Source organism: Erythrolamprus reginae, chromosome 1 (assembly GCF_031021105.1).
Source record: "Erythrolamprus reginae isolate rEryReg1 chromosome 1, rEryReg1.hap1, whole genome shotgun sequence".
Lineage (NCBI taxonomy): Eukaryota > Metazoa > Chordata > Lepidosauria > Squamata > Dipsadidae > Erythrolamprus > Erythrolamprus reginae.
This window is the reverse complement of record NC_091950.1, coordinates 254,027,189-254,044,107: the sequence shown is the minus strand read 5'-3', so window position 1 is coordinate 254,044,107 and position 16,919 is coordinate 254,027,189. Positions and strand designations below refer to the sequence as shown.

The window sequence follows — 16,919 nt, the reverse complement described above, 5'->3', positions numbered from 1 at the left end:
AAGTGCATCACTCTATTGTAGAGATCTGTATGGACTGCTGCTTTTCCAATGGCAGGAAGTATTTGACTCTGAAGCTAGGATAGGTGTTCCTCACTTGAGCAGTGAATCTGCTACAAGTGGGTTTTTTAAAAAAAATAGATGATACCATCTTCTCTTCTTGATCAAGCTCTGGGGTAACTAGTTCCATGTGAATACAACACAATCATTTGGATGGTGCAATCATGACCCTCCTTTATCCATATGCACAATAAAAGGGAAATTGAAATAGAAAGTGGATTGCCCACTTAAAAATGGGGTCAGAGGCAAGGAATGAAGAATTCGGTCTCTGATACATTATGAAGTAGATTTGCCTTAAGAAGCAAGGGTCACTTCATGGAGAATCCTGTATTACAACATTGCCCCTTTCTCAGTATTATCTGAACTATTTTTATATAAAAAATAACCATCCAGAGGATATGTTCTTCTAAACCAGAGATGGGTAAACAAGTCTTAAAGTTGGCCAAGGTTGGACAACTCTGTTTAATGCATCAGGCTATACACATATGACTGAATTTATTTTAATCATACTGATCTGGTTTGATTTTCCAAAAATGAGATGTGCAGAGGGTCTGGGAAGTCTGCAGAGTTCTCCTGGGAGCTGGGGGAAGTCAAAACACCCGTTTTTGCAAAAAATAATAATAAAAAAAAGCCCAGCCCATTTTTCACAAAAAATGGAATGCAGGAGGTGGGGACTTTGGGAGAAACAAAAATTGTTGTACTCGATATATAAGACGCATTTCCACTCTCTTTTAGGGGGGCAAAAGGTGTATCTTATACTCTGAAAAATACAGTATGTTGTGTGATAAAATTTGAAATGTTTACTAGAATTTTGAAATCTAATAAAATCACTTTGTGAAAAAAACCCTGTCAAATCCAAACATGCACAAAGTGAGAAGGGAGAAAAAGTTATAGATGTTGAGAGACTCACTGCTACAATTGTCTATTTTCCTCCTAGCATTAAGTAGGTGGAAAACAGGGTGCATTCAGAGCCATCTGAGTGTGGATGAGATAACATCTCTTGACATTATTTTGGTCAAGGTAGCTGAACCTACTGCAAGATGTAGTTTAGCAAAACCTGCAGTCAACACTTTAGAGATTTTTCATTCACAAATTGCCCGCCTTGATGTTGGAGAAGAGCAAGTTGAGCTGGCAGGTGGAGTTAAATGTGTCATCAGTTTGGAGTCACTGTGTTGCCCCAAGAGATCTAATTCCAGCCCTGCCCACCCCCATGAATTCCATTGACCCTTTATCTAGTGCCAATTTAGCATTGATCATTAGTTGATTAGATTCTTGTGTATGGGTAGCAATAATAACATATTCTATTGAGTGCTTTGAACTCAACAAATGCTCCTGACATTAGCATCACAAAATGGCAGTGGTGAGGATTTCAGATCTACACAACAAACTTATAAATTCAAAAAGAGATATAAAAATAGAGAGTGTCCACTTGTCTTAAACAACTTTCAACAAGGCTTACAAGACTGGAAACCCAAATAGCACAACCTTAAGAATTCAAATTAACATTGCCAGGACTGCTCTTATGTCCCTGGTTTCTAAATATGGTACCAAGAAAGTGATGTTTCTAATTTAGGCCCTTTTATCTTCTAATTTTTTTGAGGGATCCAAGTTTCTACAAAATACAAATATTTATTTTACCTAATCTGCACAAACTTAGTAAGAGTTAGACATACATTTAAATCAACTGATTTAAATATATGAATACCATATTCCATATACTGTACAAAGTGAGCATGTTTTCTGAGAAATCTTACAAGTTAAGCATTTCACAGCTGCAGCTCATCATTTAGAAGAAATATTCAAAAGAGAAACAGGAAAAAACTTCCCTTGTCTAAGGACTGTAATATGAATTAAAACGAATGCAGCTCCAGGAAGATTTTAGCACCACATTTAAAGATACTAGCTAATTCAAACTGATTAATATGCAGAAATGAACACAATGCTATGCCGAGTGCTTTGAGTTATACAATCTGAACCATATTTCTGAACTTATAACAGAGTTGGAAGGGACCTTGGAGGTCTTCTAGTCCAACCCTCTGCTTAGGCAGGAAACCATACACTATTTCAGACAGATGGTTATCCAATATCTGCTTAAAAACTTCCAGTGTTGGGGCATTCACAACCTCTGGAGGCAAGCTGTTCCACTGATCAACTGTTCTGACTAATTTCAATAAACCTAAGGAGATCTGTGTGTACCAAGAGCTGCATTCCCAAATCAGTATTATTGGGTAACATAAAACTATCTAGAGCAGTGATGGCGAACCTATGGCATGCATGCCACAAGTAGCGCACACGGAGCCATATCAGAGGGCACATGAGACTTTGCCATGTTTCAGGCACACATTGGCCAGTCAATTTTTGGCCTTGGGAAAGGCCATTTTGTCCCCTGGCTGCTTCAGGAAAGTCCCAGAGGCAAAAAAATTCCCCCAACAGATAAACTGAGAGTTTGAAAGGTTCAGGGAAGCTTCCTGAAGCCCCAGAGTGCAAAAAACAGCACAATGGGCAAAATGGAAATGTGTTTCCTAACCTTCCAGTTTGCCTGTTTGGACATTTTTTCACCTATCACACTTCAGAAAGGCCCGTGCACATGTGCGAGGGGCAGTGTGAGGGGGTGTGCATGCATGGGGGGGGGAGGGGTGTGGCAATGTGCATACATGCTAGCACACACACACACACACACACCTTTTGGCAAGTGAACCAAAAAAGGTTCGCCATCACTGATATAAGTAAATTGGCAGCAATTGCAATGTCATTAAAAACTATGGACTGTTGTTTACATAGCATGACTTGGGCCCCCCTGGAAAGTAGACTTACATTTGTTTTTCAGAACTATTTCTTTCTATTATACATAGATGGAATCTGTGAAAGGAAATAATCATAACAACTCCAGCAATATCAGCATAATATCAGATACAATGTTGCTCAGAAAAGGCAAAAAAATAATAATAATGTTACAAGCTGTATTCCTAGGAATAGATATATTAAGAGTTAAGCATGCCATGCAATCAACTGAATCAGGTATCATAAGAGAATCTCTTTCTACCCAAGATCTCTTCCAATGCCACAAATAAAACTATTTATTTTTTTTATATTAAAAAAAAATATCTTACTACGTGGCTCATAGTAAACAGAGTGGAGTAGAGCCACTTCACTTTCAGCATTAGAATGCACAACACAGTTAACAGAGATAGCTGAATTACAATTTCAAGTTGCTTGAATTGTGAAACACCTGTTAAATACATCTTTAAAAATGTCAAAAATAAAAGCTTCTTAGAGTTTCCCCACCTCCACCCCCACTATTTTCCTAGTGAATTCATTGGATGTTATACAAAGGAAGGACTAGGCCTTAAGTAAGGCTTAAATTTAAAAAAAATGGCACACATGTTAATGCCAAGATGGTTAACGAATCGTTGTGGTAGGTCATGTTTCAATCTTCTAAGATAGAAGTATGAAGAAGACAGCACAAAGCGACTCAGTGCTGCTGTTGATATGGCCACAAGCATTACACAGACACAGGCAATATTGTACACAACAGCATTGTCTCTCATTAGGCTTCTGCAGAGTCCTGCATTCTGGCTTTGATTTGAATGTACATATATCTTGCGTTACTGAGTCAAGAGATGCATAGGCTTTGTGCTGTATATATGTCCTTGCACTGCTCCTTCTCAACTCCAGTTGGAAGTCTGCTTTAAGATTGGGGCTTCTTCTGATACCAGGAAGGAAAATTTCCAGGCGTGGACATGGTAAGAAATTATGGCTAATTAATCCATGAAGCACTGCTTATGGTTCACAATGAAAAAAAGAGAAGATAATACAACGAGAGAATGCAAGGGTGCAAATCTTACACGTATTCTATCTTGGCTTAATAAGCTGAGAGTTCTACATCAAAACTCGTCTGGCACTGGTTTACATCCATAATTCATAGCTCACTTATCTGCCTAAAGGCACAAGGCAAGCATTAAGCATATAAATTTAAAAACTTAACAAAATTATTGTATATACATGTGCAGGCCTTGGTGAAAACCCTGCTCAATTTGGTAGAAAAGGAGTCTACCAGTCTCAGAAAGAACTGGCTAAACGGGAACGCACTCCTTGCTCCACACAACACATGCACTCGGTGTTGCAAAAGTTAAATGAACGTGGAGACCCGAAAGGTGGAGGGTTGTTTGCACCAAGATCTTCACAGGCACACAGTCAAGAGTTATGACTGTTTATAGAGATTATCCTAAAGAGTTATTCTGTATGCAGCCACACACACACAAAAACACCTCTCCCCAAAACACAACCCTCTTAACATAACAAAAAACAAAGGCACATAGACACTTCCATTATTTATATATTCAAATAAAAAGATACCTCTTAAACTTTTTGAATGGTAATACAAGCACATAAACGGATGTCGTGCATTACAAAGTCAGTCATGTTATTGATACAGATCCACACACACACTGCAGCAACAGGAAGAAATCAATTGTTATATCATGTAAATTATGCATCTTTACTAACACCACCACAAACTATTAAATTATGTAAACAAACACCTTCTCTAAATAATTTAAAAGTCCATTTCTCAAAGGGGGGAGGGGGCATTACTGAAGCATCGCTCGAACTTGCTTCGAAGTGGATTCATCATTCAGGTGTTTTGTGGTGAACCTAAAAGTGACAAAGACAAAAGTCAAAAGGCTGGTATTACTTCCATGGGGAAAATCAATTTTACACATCCTTTCACAGCAATAGAGCTGACTCCCAGATTTAATCTGTAGGGCTTTCGGCCTTAATTCTGTAACATTTTCCTCCAAAGCCATTTTGAAAAGAATTAATAACTGATACCAAACACACTGAAAAGCATAGGATTAAAATTGATCAATACAGAAATAACAATTATAAACTTACATAAAAAACAACAGCATCAGCCACACAGGTGGGCTGCTAAGGTGGAACGGGGACAGGTGCTCGCCCCTGTGGCTATGAGTGCTAGCAGAGTCCAGCGCAATTCTGCTACTGCACCTGGGCACACTTGAGTGTCCGTGCACGATTTCGCTACCTGCCCAGGTGCAGTAGCAGAATTGCGCTGGACTCCGCTTAGCACTCAAAGTCACGGGGGTGAGCACACGTCACTGTTCCATCATTATACTCACAACTATCTCATATGCAAGATGAGCATGTAATGAGTAACCTTAAGAAATTCATGCGTTGAAAGCTCATTTGTAATACACATTTATAGTAACTTTTTCTACTTGTATTATAAACTTGTATTACAAATGAGCTTGTGGTATTGCTTCTCTAATGCAGATATTGCACTACTCCAAGCTCATTGACTTTTCCTATTTTTCTCCAGCCTTGTCCTTCCATGTTTCTCTCAGGAGACCCATTTTCTTGCAACCTGAAATCTACTTAACTAGTCAACCGTATACTTCCATAGCTGATATTTCAAAACCTGGAGATCCTGCATAATAAGTAGCTGTTCTGAGACAGTATGTAGCTCATGCCTGTCCTTTGCAGGAGTGGAGAACTGAATGCATCTATAATAGGTTTCAGCATCAGCCAATTTACACCTTTCACTGTGGAAGAATGTGCAACCTGGCTGAAGCAAGGCCACAGCTACATGGGCAACTCCTGACAATTTTGACCCTAGCAATTCTTTCTATGCATGAAAGTAAGAGTCAAATTCAAGATGGAGAACAAAAGTGGCCCCACTGAGTCCTCTCTATTATATCCTCCCCCTCCTCCCCTTACCCCTCCCTTTTCCAGCAGCTTCCTCAAGTGAAGAAAATAATCTGATGGCTGACCTCATTCCTTTGTGGGCTACTTTTGCGATTAGTACATTGCGCGGAAAGGGAAAATCATGCATTATGCCCATAAATATAAAATATTGTTGGTCCAGGAGGTACCTGAGAGCATTCAAAAGCCCTTCAACAGTGTCTGGTGGCTGTTCTCTTAAAACCTTTATGCAACCCTTCATCTGTGAAAAAAAGAAATGTGCAAGAAAAAAAGCCTGAATGTGGGTGCATGCAAAATACCCAAAGGTAAGGAATGAAAACAATGAATTCTGTCAGAATGGTGTATTTCCCTTGAGGTCCCCCCACACACACTTCCTACCTGCTCTGCCAGACTCCTGGGACAGAAAACAGACAGGAAATAATTTTCTCTGCCCATCATACCCAGAGAGCCTTGCTGCCTTAAAATCAAGTCTTTGTAAAATAGGATTCCTCTCAGCAAATTATGCTTCAATTATGACAAGCATCTCAGTCATTTTCCAACAAGATGATAACAATTTTTTATAAACACAATGACATGATCTCGCTGAATCCATATCTCAACGTCTTCACATAGTTTTGAATGCTGTTTAGAGCTATTAGGCAGAGCTGAAACGGCACAAATGATTCCGACCATATTTTTATCTAGGAAACACTGCCACCACTATCTTCCAGACCTCTCATCTTCAACTTCTGCAATAGGGAATTTACCCAGCACTTTATCTCTCAATTGTGCTTTGAGGAGTTAGAATGGTGGGGACAGAGGCATGCATACACATTTGAAATATAGAGCAATATAGAAAGAAAAGTGTGACAAACGAAAATGTCACACTGGAACATGCTCCTCATTTTCTCCCTTGTCCCCATGTCTCCCCTTTTCAAAAATGCTTACAGTAAATTCTGAACCTAAAATTCATAGAATAGCCTTGGGCTCCAATAGTGAATGGCTCCTCTTATCGGCTGGCCTGGGGGACTCTTCCGCCATGAGGAGAAAAAAAGCAGCAATCGCCATTGCAGTAGCAAGTGACAAACTATTATCTTTATTAGTTGCTGAAGTTATTGAAAGAACAAAGAATTTGCCTTCCACTCCCAACAGCATACAGAGGCCAAATGTTCTACAAGGAAAAGCAGTGGAACTATATTATCTGAAGGTATCAACTCCATCTCCAATCCACTTTATCAGCAGCATAAAACATTTAACTGAGGCAGCTCATTTCTCTCTTTATCCCCATTTCTCTCTGAGATGCATCATTTTAAATTATAAATCTGTGAACAGAGATTGCCACTGAGGGGCCCTGCGATACTTTGATAAACTTTTTAACCCAAAGCATTTAAACATGTTTCTGGTACATAGCTTTGCTTGGTTGGATTTTACAGCTGCTTTAAATTTTATTATTTGTTTTTATTGTAATTTTATTATGGCACAATGTTTTATACTCAGTAATTAATTGTCTAAAATGTTAACATTTGGAGAAGGTGCAGGTTGTCTTCAGGGAATCACTGAAAATTATTTTCCCATGATATGGAATAGTAGGGAGTTTCCAATTTTCTACTCCTTTAATAATAATAATAATAATAATAATAATAATAATAATAATAATAATAATAATAATAATTATTATTATTATTATTATTTATTAGATTCATATGCCGCCCCTCTCCGCAGACTCAGGGCGGCTTACAACAATAATAAAACAGTGTACAATGAACAAATCTAATATTTAAAAGAAAATATCTAAAACCCATTATTTAAAAAAACATACAACACAAGCATACCATATATAAAACTATATAAGCCTGGGGAAGATGTCCCAATTTTCCCATGTGTTGCGTGTTAATGCAAAGTTTCATTGCATTTTATTCAGCACTGTAAACTGCTTTGAAATTTTTGCAATCCTATATGCCAGTGTATGTCAGTGTAGAGATTTTAAGAGCAAATACCTAGTGTAAAGTTTCTTTCTCTATTGCATGTTTTAAACCACCGCTGAACTCAACATAAATGTCTTTTTCCACAAGACTTGTGAATTTTTGCTAGGAATAAGAAAACCTTGACGATCGTTATTCTTACATCTATTTTTGATGTCTTTGAGAAAGCGCCCACTGGATGAACGTGGTCGTAGAGAATAATTACCCCAACCATTACTCTCATGCAGAACATGAGTGTTTCTTCGCTGGTGAATCGACTTCTATATTCTCTGAAACATAAGATATTTTTTAAAAAAAACAAATGGTATTAGTATTTTTAAAATAAATATTATTTCAATACATTTCCATCTTCCAAATTAAAAACACTTTGTCTTCAATGCCATGTATAAAAGAACTATTCAAGGGAGAATAACATAGAGGACAATGATTAGCAACAGTAGTTACTGGCAAAATAGAAGGCCTTGTGTTTTAAAAAAGCATGAGGTAGAAGGGCAAAGAAGACAGAACTCAGAGCGAACACAAAGGTTTGCTTCCTTTCCAATGAACATTTATTTCACATTGTTGATCCTGATTCTACTGCTAAAGGGAAGGGGGAGTGTTTGGTTCAGTCATAAAATGAATGTAAGGCACAAATAAAAATACAAGTGTGTCTATACCCTACAGATGCACACATAGGCACAAACACCAATGTCAGTGCCCTTGATTTGACTAAAGTTACTTCACACAATATTGTCTTTTAAAGCATTGTTCTGCTTCCTGAAATGATACATATAAAATTGAGAGCTGTGGAGGAGGATTAGTCTCTTGTCACTTTGGTGTTGCAGAATTATTATAATATAACATTAATATGCTTTGATAAGTCAGGAAGCTATTCTAGCAGTGGGAAAGTAACACCTTCACAGAAAACTGATACCTTCAGCTGGTGGGAGGATACAGAGGAACCTAATGAACTGGAATTGTTGTTTGAAGTGAGGTAGGGGTGGGGAAGAGATAGCAAATGGGCCATTTGTTGCAACATCTTTGGGGGGAAATTATTCTTTCTTGGCATACGATGCAAGACTAAAAGGTATGCTACTGGCCTCCAGGATGGTTTACTTGTATCTTCTAACATTAAAAAAAAATATTTTAAAGTTATCTTAGGTATTCAAAACTTTCTGAGGAGATTAAATTAAAACCTGGCATAGGAAATTCATAATTGAGGAAAAATGAATGGGATATGTCACAATGTGTAATTTTAATCTTGCAAAATTGTTATTTTATAATGACTTTGAGAAAGTGATGCATGGACAATTTTAAAATTAGTGGATCGATAGAAATAAAGTGTGTGAGAAAAAATATTTTAACACTATTCCATTTAAAAATATTTTGGCTTTAAATGCTATTCTATTACTAAATCTATTTTAACCCTGCTGTTCTGTTCGAAAAAACTCCCTAATCTTATGTTCCCGGGTCTATTTGACCCGGACTGCAAATTGATCATTTTAGGTACTTATATTTGGTCTTTTTGAAAGCTTTTTTCACCTGGAAACAAGTTTGAACATTTCTGCACACAATGGAATGAAAATTGAACTGAAAAAATTAATCCTTATTGGTTTATTTTGCACATAAATGTGCCTACCCCCCCCCATTTTTGTGAATTTGTTTTAGGTTTATTGATAATTTTGCCTGCAAAATGCATTCTATTTTACTAAAGATGGTGTGGGATTGGTAGCTTGAACCTTTCTGAACATAATGATATGAAAATTGAACTGAAAAAAATGATCCTTATTGGTTTATTTTGCTCATAAATGGGCCCCCATGCTTATACTCAAATAGGCTTATACTCGAGTAGGTTTATACTCGAGTATAAAACAATATGGTCTTATATTCAAAAATAAACCAATAAGAATCATTTTTTTTCAGTTCATTTCTATTTTTCTTATGTTTAGGATTGTTCAATTTAGTATATCAAAACTTTTGGGTTTATTGATAATTTTGCCTGCAAAATGCATTCTATTTTACTAAAGTTGGTGTGGGATTGGTAGCTTGAACCTTTCTGAACATAATGATATGAAAATTGAACTGAAAAAAATGATCCTTATTGGTTTATTTTGCTCATAAATGGGCCCTCATGCTTATGTTTAGGATTGTTCAATTTAGTATATCAAAACTTTTGGGGGAATATTCCTTAGAGATTTGTAGCCTAAAAAATTTTAAATTGAAAAACAATATCAGAAAGCATGGGGGAGGGGCTTTTTGATCAAAATAAAAATATAAGCCTCAATTTTTTCAGTTCAATTTTCATATCATTATGTTCATAAATGTTCAAACTAGTTTTCCAGTGGAAAAAGGTTTCAAAAAGACCAAATTCAAGTACCTAAAAAAAATCATTTTGGTCCAGGTCTATATGACCCGAAACAGTCAACGTGATTTTTTTTTTGCCCAGAAAAACTTTTTCCCCCCACCCCCACAAATATTTTTATGATGATCAGCCATGTTAAAATGAGTAAATGAATGCATAAGATATTAAAAATATTTTGGATTTGAAGCCTGCGTAAATATAAAGTGAAAATGGTTGCAAGCAGCCGAGGGGGTGTGTGTGTTATTTCTGATGTTAAAAAACCAGTAAGAATCTTTTTTTTTTCAGTTCTTTTATATTTTTCTTATATTCAGAAATGTTCAAGCTACCAATCCCACACCAACTTCAGTAAAATAGAATGCATTTTGCAAGCAAAACTATCCATAAATTGAAAAAGAATTCACAAAAACGGGGGGCATGTCTTATATCAGCAAAATAAACCAATAAGATTTATTTTTTCATTTCAATTTTCATATCATTGTGTGCAGAAATGTTCAGACTACTTTCCAAGTGAAAAAAGCTTTCAAAAAGACCAAACATAAGCACTGCAAATGAAGAGTTTTCGGTCCGGGTCAGGGTGACCAGTGTGACTTTTTTTGCCCAGCAAAAACTAAGCCCCCCACCCCCCAAAAAAAATTCTCATAGAGAGAACCCCTGAAATGATGAAAAGTCATGAAATTTCAAGTTTCAGATATGCAGGGAAAATTTTTTACAGGGATTCAAACATGGCTTTCGGGTCACATACGACCCGAACAGAACAGCCTTAAAAGAAGGTGCAAAGAAAGGATGAATAGGCAGGTTGCTAGATGATGAAGAAAAGTAACTGTTGGCATTTTCTATACATAGTCATTTCAGCATGGATGATGGGAGCAAGGTTCACTGAGTTTTCCTGATAGAATGACCAACCTTCAAACATCAAAGCCTGTAAAAATACACAATCGGCTAAAAGGATAAGTCATGTGGAAAGTGACCTGTTTTTCAAGATCTTTAACCTTTTCATCCTGCCACAACATTTTCCACTCTCCCCAACTAAATATTGAAGCTTGAAAAAAAATAAAGATAACAAGCCAGTATAATTCATTTAAGGATTAATTTATAGCACAGCATTCAATATTCAAAAGTATTTTTAAAATGCTTTTAGCTGTTCCTTTAAGGAAAGAGTACATTCAAAAAAGTGACTTATAAAAACACAAAATAAAAACATGTCTATTACAACCAGCAACCAGTAGCAATATGACTTTAGAAATCATTTGATTGGAAGCAAACGGAAGAAAGAAAACATTCCACTTAGTGGACTACCCATATATACCCGTGTGAACAGAATGCAAGTTTCCACAACCCTTTAATCTGTATTCAACAGGACTTTCCTAATGTTATGGTAGCCTCGGCAGGAGACAGTACCTGGGACTTTGTTGGGGCCCAGAAACTAACAGGGGCAGGCCTACTTACTACTAGGGAGACTGCCAGAGCCACCTCAGAGGAAGGCAAAAGTAAGCCACTTCTAGAAGACAGCCAAGAAAACTACACTGTTGTGTTCATGAAATCATCAGAAAATTTAACTCAGTTTGCAGGAGGGTTGATTTCACCAACTTAAAGTAAAAAGTATGTAGATCAGTGGTGATAGGTTCAACGGACTAGGAATTCCCCAGAGAAGAACAAAAGAGACCTTGGCATAACTTTTACTTTAACTTCAGAAGAGATCAAACTAGAACTAGACATTAGAAATGTTCAAGTTATTGCCAAACATATCTGACATATATAGATTATCTCTAAATACGGCCAATGAAATCATATATTTTCTGTTTAGTTCTCCATTGAGGATTTGAAACACTGGCCATGTTTGCAAGAGGTAGTCTTATGAATTAAGCTGCATCAAAGTGACACAGCAAGCCAGAATTCACAGAAGTGCTGGGTCAGCAATGAATGATCAGCATATTAGCCTACATTTTTACTTCAAAGGCTCCTCCTTAATTCTTAATTTTTTGTCAGACAAAAAACCATGGACAGCTCCTACTGTGATGGAGTAGGCAACCTGTGGCATCAGGGCGGAATGCGTCCTCCAACTCCTTTTCTAAAGCCACCAGAGCTTCCTATATCACAACTGCTGAAAATCATCAGGTCCTTTCCTTTTCAGGTAGAAAATAGTCATGCAAGCCCTCCAGAAAATCATTGGATTCACTCGTACACACTTTGCTCAGCTGCCCAAACTACCGTGACCTTTAGCACTGCAAAAATGACCAAATCAGCCCCAACATCTCAAAGGTTTCTCACCTCTAGATATAGTCTGCTTGAACTTGAATTCAAGTTCAACTTGAAGTTGAATTCAAGTTGAACTTGAACTTGCCTTGGTTCTATTTCACTGTTGTTCAGACTGCAAAATACATCACCTATAGCTCATGAATGTTAGGGCTGTGGAGTGATTCATATTTGACAGAGAAAAGATGACGGATGATAAACTGAACAGACGTAAGATGATAGATGCAAAGATACAGCACCTGCTGGCAACTCAGTAACAAGCATATGCATTTCCCCAAGCACAGTACAGACTCAATAAAAGTTTTTATAAGTAGTCCTTGACTTACAACTGGTTGTTTAGAGGCCAACTGAAAGTACGTACTTATCACCCAGTTCCAAAGATCCCATGGTTTTGTGCCCAGATTTTGGGCACTCTGCAACCAGCTCACATTTAAGACCATTTCCAGTATCCCCTGATCATGTAGGACTGCAATTTAGGACATTTTTGCTTATTTTACTTCCGGTTTACAATGAAATGCCCCATAGCAAACAATTTTACTTAATGACTGTAGATTCACTTAGCAACCATGGTGATTCTCTTAGTGACTGCCACGAAAAACGTCATAAAGTAGGGTTTGTCACACATTTATGGAGATTCTAAGTCACCCAGGTCATGGTTGTCCTAAAGATGCTTTTTTTAAAAAAGAGGCAAGTAGACTTTCTGGTTTTTCTTGGAAGGGTTTATGCCCCTTGCAGAAAGCTGGTCATTTGCATTCTTTTTAGACAGCTGTTGAAGCTACCTGGTGGTTTATGGGTGTTGTCAGGGTGACCACCACTCCATTCCCCAGCATCCAGTTAGAGCTGAAGAAGCGTCTTGGATGAGAAGCGAAACATTTTCAAAGGAAAACAAAGAAGTTCAGTTGCCTCTTGGGGGGAAAAAAATCACCTTTGGGTTTGTCACATGACGACCTGCTTTCCGTACCCTCGTGACGTACAACCATAATAAACAAGCTCCATTATTGTGATAAGTCAAGGACTACCTGCATCTGATTTAAGGTAATGTCAAAAGGTGTTCCATTTGCTTCCAATTGCCTTTCCCTTTCAGATCTGGATTGTGGTGCAGCTTTCATCAAGTGCCTTGTTTAATTGCTGCTGCTGCTGCTGAAGCTACTGGAGTACTTCCCACCAGCAAGCTGCTCATTCATTGCTAAGCCAGAATCGGCAAAAAAATGACTTGATTTTTTTAAAAATCATTTCCTTATTATAGCAACATAGATTCATATGTCCATTGCTCATAACTTACGGTGTTTCCAGCATGACTTTACATACGCTGGCCATGGTGCTTAGACAATCAGTTGTATTCTCAATTGGCAACGTTTTATTCTACAAAAGTTAAAACAAGCCAACAAAAGAGGTCAGTTAGGGTCAGTCTAGACTTCTGATTTGATATTGAGCTTTCTGAAAGAAATTAAAACTTTCACTCACTTCTACGACAAAATGGGTAGTAGCGTTACTCAGCGTTTTCAGAACCGGTGTAGCTTCTGCGTAGAACAGTGACATTCTGTTAGCCATCTCATTGTTCACTTCACTCTCAATGTCAAGCTGTTTACAACATGAGAAGATTAGTGTTATTTGCTTTATTTTAGAAAAGTGCTCCCCCCCCCCCCAAATTTATGAGAAGTTCCGGCACATATTCCAATAATTAACTGTTCCAAGCCTTGTAACCAAGATTGCAAAAATATGCAATTTTTGTGTCCTAAGAAGAGCTGGGATTTTGTTTTTTTAAACACTATTCCTCCTTTATGGAAACAGCTTTTGAAGTGGATTTTCAAAAGCATTGTATAGCACTAGGCAACTTGTGTTTAAAGAAAAGACATCTGGACTTCAACTCCCAGAATTCAACTCCAGCCATGCTAGCTCAGGAATGGGAGTTGAAGACTACAAGTCTTAAACTTGCCAAGTCTGAAGACCCTTGCACCCATAATCCCTAACCCAGGGGTCTTCAAACTTGACAACTTTAAAATTAGAGGACATCAGGTCCCAGAATTCCCTCCTTTAGTCATGCTAGATGGGGTAATTAGAAGCCAAAAACAGCCCTATTTTTGCAAAAACCAGGGCATTTTTCACCCTTTCGTTTGCAAAAATGGGGTGGGCAAAGAATCTGGGAAGCCTGCAGAGAACTCCTGGGTGCTGGGGGAATTTTTTCCTTCCCCCAGTTCCCAGAAACTCTCTGCAGGTTCCCCAGACCCTTTGCCCACCCAATTTTTGTGAAAAAACAGGCAAAAATTAGTCATTTTTCACAAAACAGGGCTATTTTTGCCATCCCCCAGTACCCTGGAGCTCTCTGCATGCTTTCCAGACCCTGTGTCCAAAAATGGGATGTGGGGGCGGGGCTTCAGGACAGGAAAAATGGCTGTATTCCGAGTATAAGATGAACTGACGTTTTTAAACTCTTCCGGAAGGTGAGGAGGGTGGGGGCAGTGCGAATCTCCAGAGGGAGCGGATTCCAGAGAAGGCTCTTACCCTGGGTCCCATCAGCCGACATTGTTTGGTTGACAGGACCCTAAGGAGACCAACTCTGTGGGACCTCACTGGTCGCTGGGATTCGTGCAGCAGAAGGCGGTCTCAGAGACAATCTGGTCCTATGCCACGTAGGGCATTTTGAGTGTCTTTGCGATGTTTTGGCGAAATCATATTCGCCATCATCAGGCTGAAGTTATTGGCCTGCTGCTTTGAGTATACATACTCACGAGCTCTGATTTTGGCTGCGACAGCCTCCTCCAACCCCCCACCAGCAAAAATGGAGCTTGGGAGTGCCGCACTCAGCCCTCCTGAGCTCAATTTTCACCAGCAGAGGCACCATAGGCTGGTCTTTCGTTTTTCCAGGACAGCCCCAAGGGCCAAATCTAAGCACCCCATACCTTGAGTTTGACACCCCTGGTTTAGGTAATACTCAGAAATAGGCCAGGTTAATTCTCTAACTTAGTATGAAGTAGTTTCCCATTTTTGTTCCTAATGTCTCATGAATAAAAACCCCAAATCTGGAAAGAAACATTTTACTCACATGCATGTTGTTTATTCTGTTGCGACTTAATGTCCTTCTATAATAGCTAAAGTCATTTTGAATTGCTGGGTTTCTCATCTGAAACAACAAAAGGAAGATCAATTTCCGTGTTATTGAAGAACCGACAATTAAAACGTTCTGCATTGGCTGAACATTGCTATCCACTTACTGACCTTAAGTTCATCAAAGCGGAGAGTAAAATGCAAGATCTCTGCAAACTGTTTTGCTAGGGCTTGCTCTCGCTCTAAGTGCTGAGTTGGCGTGTAGGGTGGACAAGTCAAGCATTCTAATAAACTCTGCAATGCTTTTTCTGGAAAATAAAAAACCACAATATTCAATTTTGCTTCATTTTTTTTTTAAAAAAGGGAATCTTCCTGCTGCTTTAGAGAAATGATCACTTAAACATTCTAAAAATGTTCAGTTACATAATTGAAGACTACTCAGAAGAAAACAGCAAAGTTATTTTAAATGTGACATAATTTGCAATTTATAGAAACAAGTGATAATAAAACTGCTAGAGGAAAGGATAAGCTTCAATCTTTACCTTTCACTATTCACCATTTATTGTTCAGTAAGGAATATGGAGTAGCACAGTGCATTTCAACACAACTCTTAGATCAAATCTGGAAGCTTGTTGTGAGCTCTACCAGTATCAGGGACTGAGGCAGGGGAAGGGAAAGCTAGGAAAAAAGACCTTTGGTATAATTACATGGGACTGCAATTCAAACAGTGCTCAAAGAATGCTAACATATATTAGCATTCTTCTTGTCTGAATTTGATACAGGTAATCCTCAATTTAATAACTGTAATTGGGACCGGATTTTTTGTTGTTGTTGTAAGTCAGTGCAGTGATAATGCAAGTCACCACATAACCAGACTCAATTTTGCATTATACTGCAGTTATTAAACGAACCACCATGGCTCTTACATGAATCATGTGGTCATAGAGCAAATCCAGCTTCCATGACAGCATTCTTTGTCAAAAACTTTCTGTTGCAAATTGCAATCAGGTGACTGCAAAATGTTGAAATTAGCCACAAAAGTGAGCTGGATGCCATATGCCCAAATTACATTCACACGAGCACTGGGATGCTGCACAGTCATACATGCAAGGATATATCATAAATCTGTCCAAGGCTCTCCTATTGTTTGAACCAAGGCTGTCCTATTGTTTGAACCATTGTTAAATGAATGGTTGTTAAGTAGATGACTGCTTATATATTTTGGCATTTGACATTGATAACTATGGCCAGTCTGCAATGAATTAATCTTGTGGAATAGAATTTAGAAAGATAATGCTACCATCAGGGGTGGCTTCTAACCAGTGAAGGGCTGCAAAAACATACCCAGAGCCCAGAAGGGGAAAAAAGAAAAAAAATCAAAGTTCTTCCACCGGTTCTGCATACCTGACCATACCCGTAGGAGCCCATTACTGGTTCTAACTTACCTTGCTGCTGATTTCTTCCTCCTGCGCCATGTGGCTATATGTGCATTACATGCTGCGTGGCCATGCAGTGCCAAAAACCTGACTTCTGAGCATGTG

At 38.2% G+C, this 16,919-nt stretch overlaps 1 protein-coding gene across 4 annotated transcripts in view; it reads right to left on the bottom strand.

Annotated features, from left to right (window-relative positions):
- Window positions 1–4,375: 4,375 nt before the first annotated feature.
- CYRIA (CYFIP related Rac1 interactor A) overlaps window positions 4,376–16,919 on the bottom strand; it is an 84,311-nt gene continuing 71,767 nt past the window's right edge. For 3 of the 4 annotated variants that reach the window (XM_070738591.1, XM_070738602.1, XM_070738617.1), the window contains 7 exons: window positions 15,550–15,686; window positions 15,377–15,454; window positions 13,798–13,914; window positions 13,616–13,695; window positions 7,882–8,008; window positions 5,949–6,019; window positions 4,376–4,710 (listed from right to left, as the gene is read on the bottom strand). In XM_070738591.1, coding sequence (XP_070594692.1) covers window positions 4,647–4,710; window positions 5,949–6,019; window positions 7,882–8,008; window positions 13,616–13,695; window positions 13,798–13,914; window positions 15,377–15,454; window positions 15,550–15,686 — 674 coding nt within the window. In that variant the 3' untranslated portion in view covers window positions 4,376–4,646. The remainder of the gene's footprint in view (window positions 4,711–5,948; window positions 6,020–7,881; window positions 8,009–13,615; window positions 13,696–13,797; window positions 13,915–15,376; window positions 15,455–15,549; window positions 15,687–16,919) is intronic. The other variant, XM_070738609.1, reaches the window with a different exon arrangement.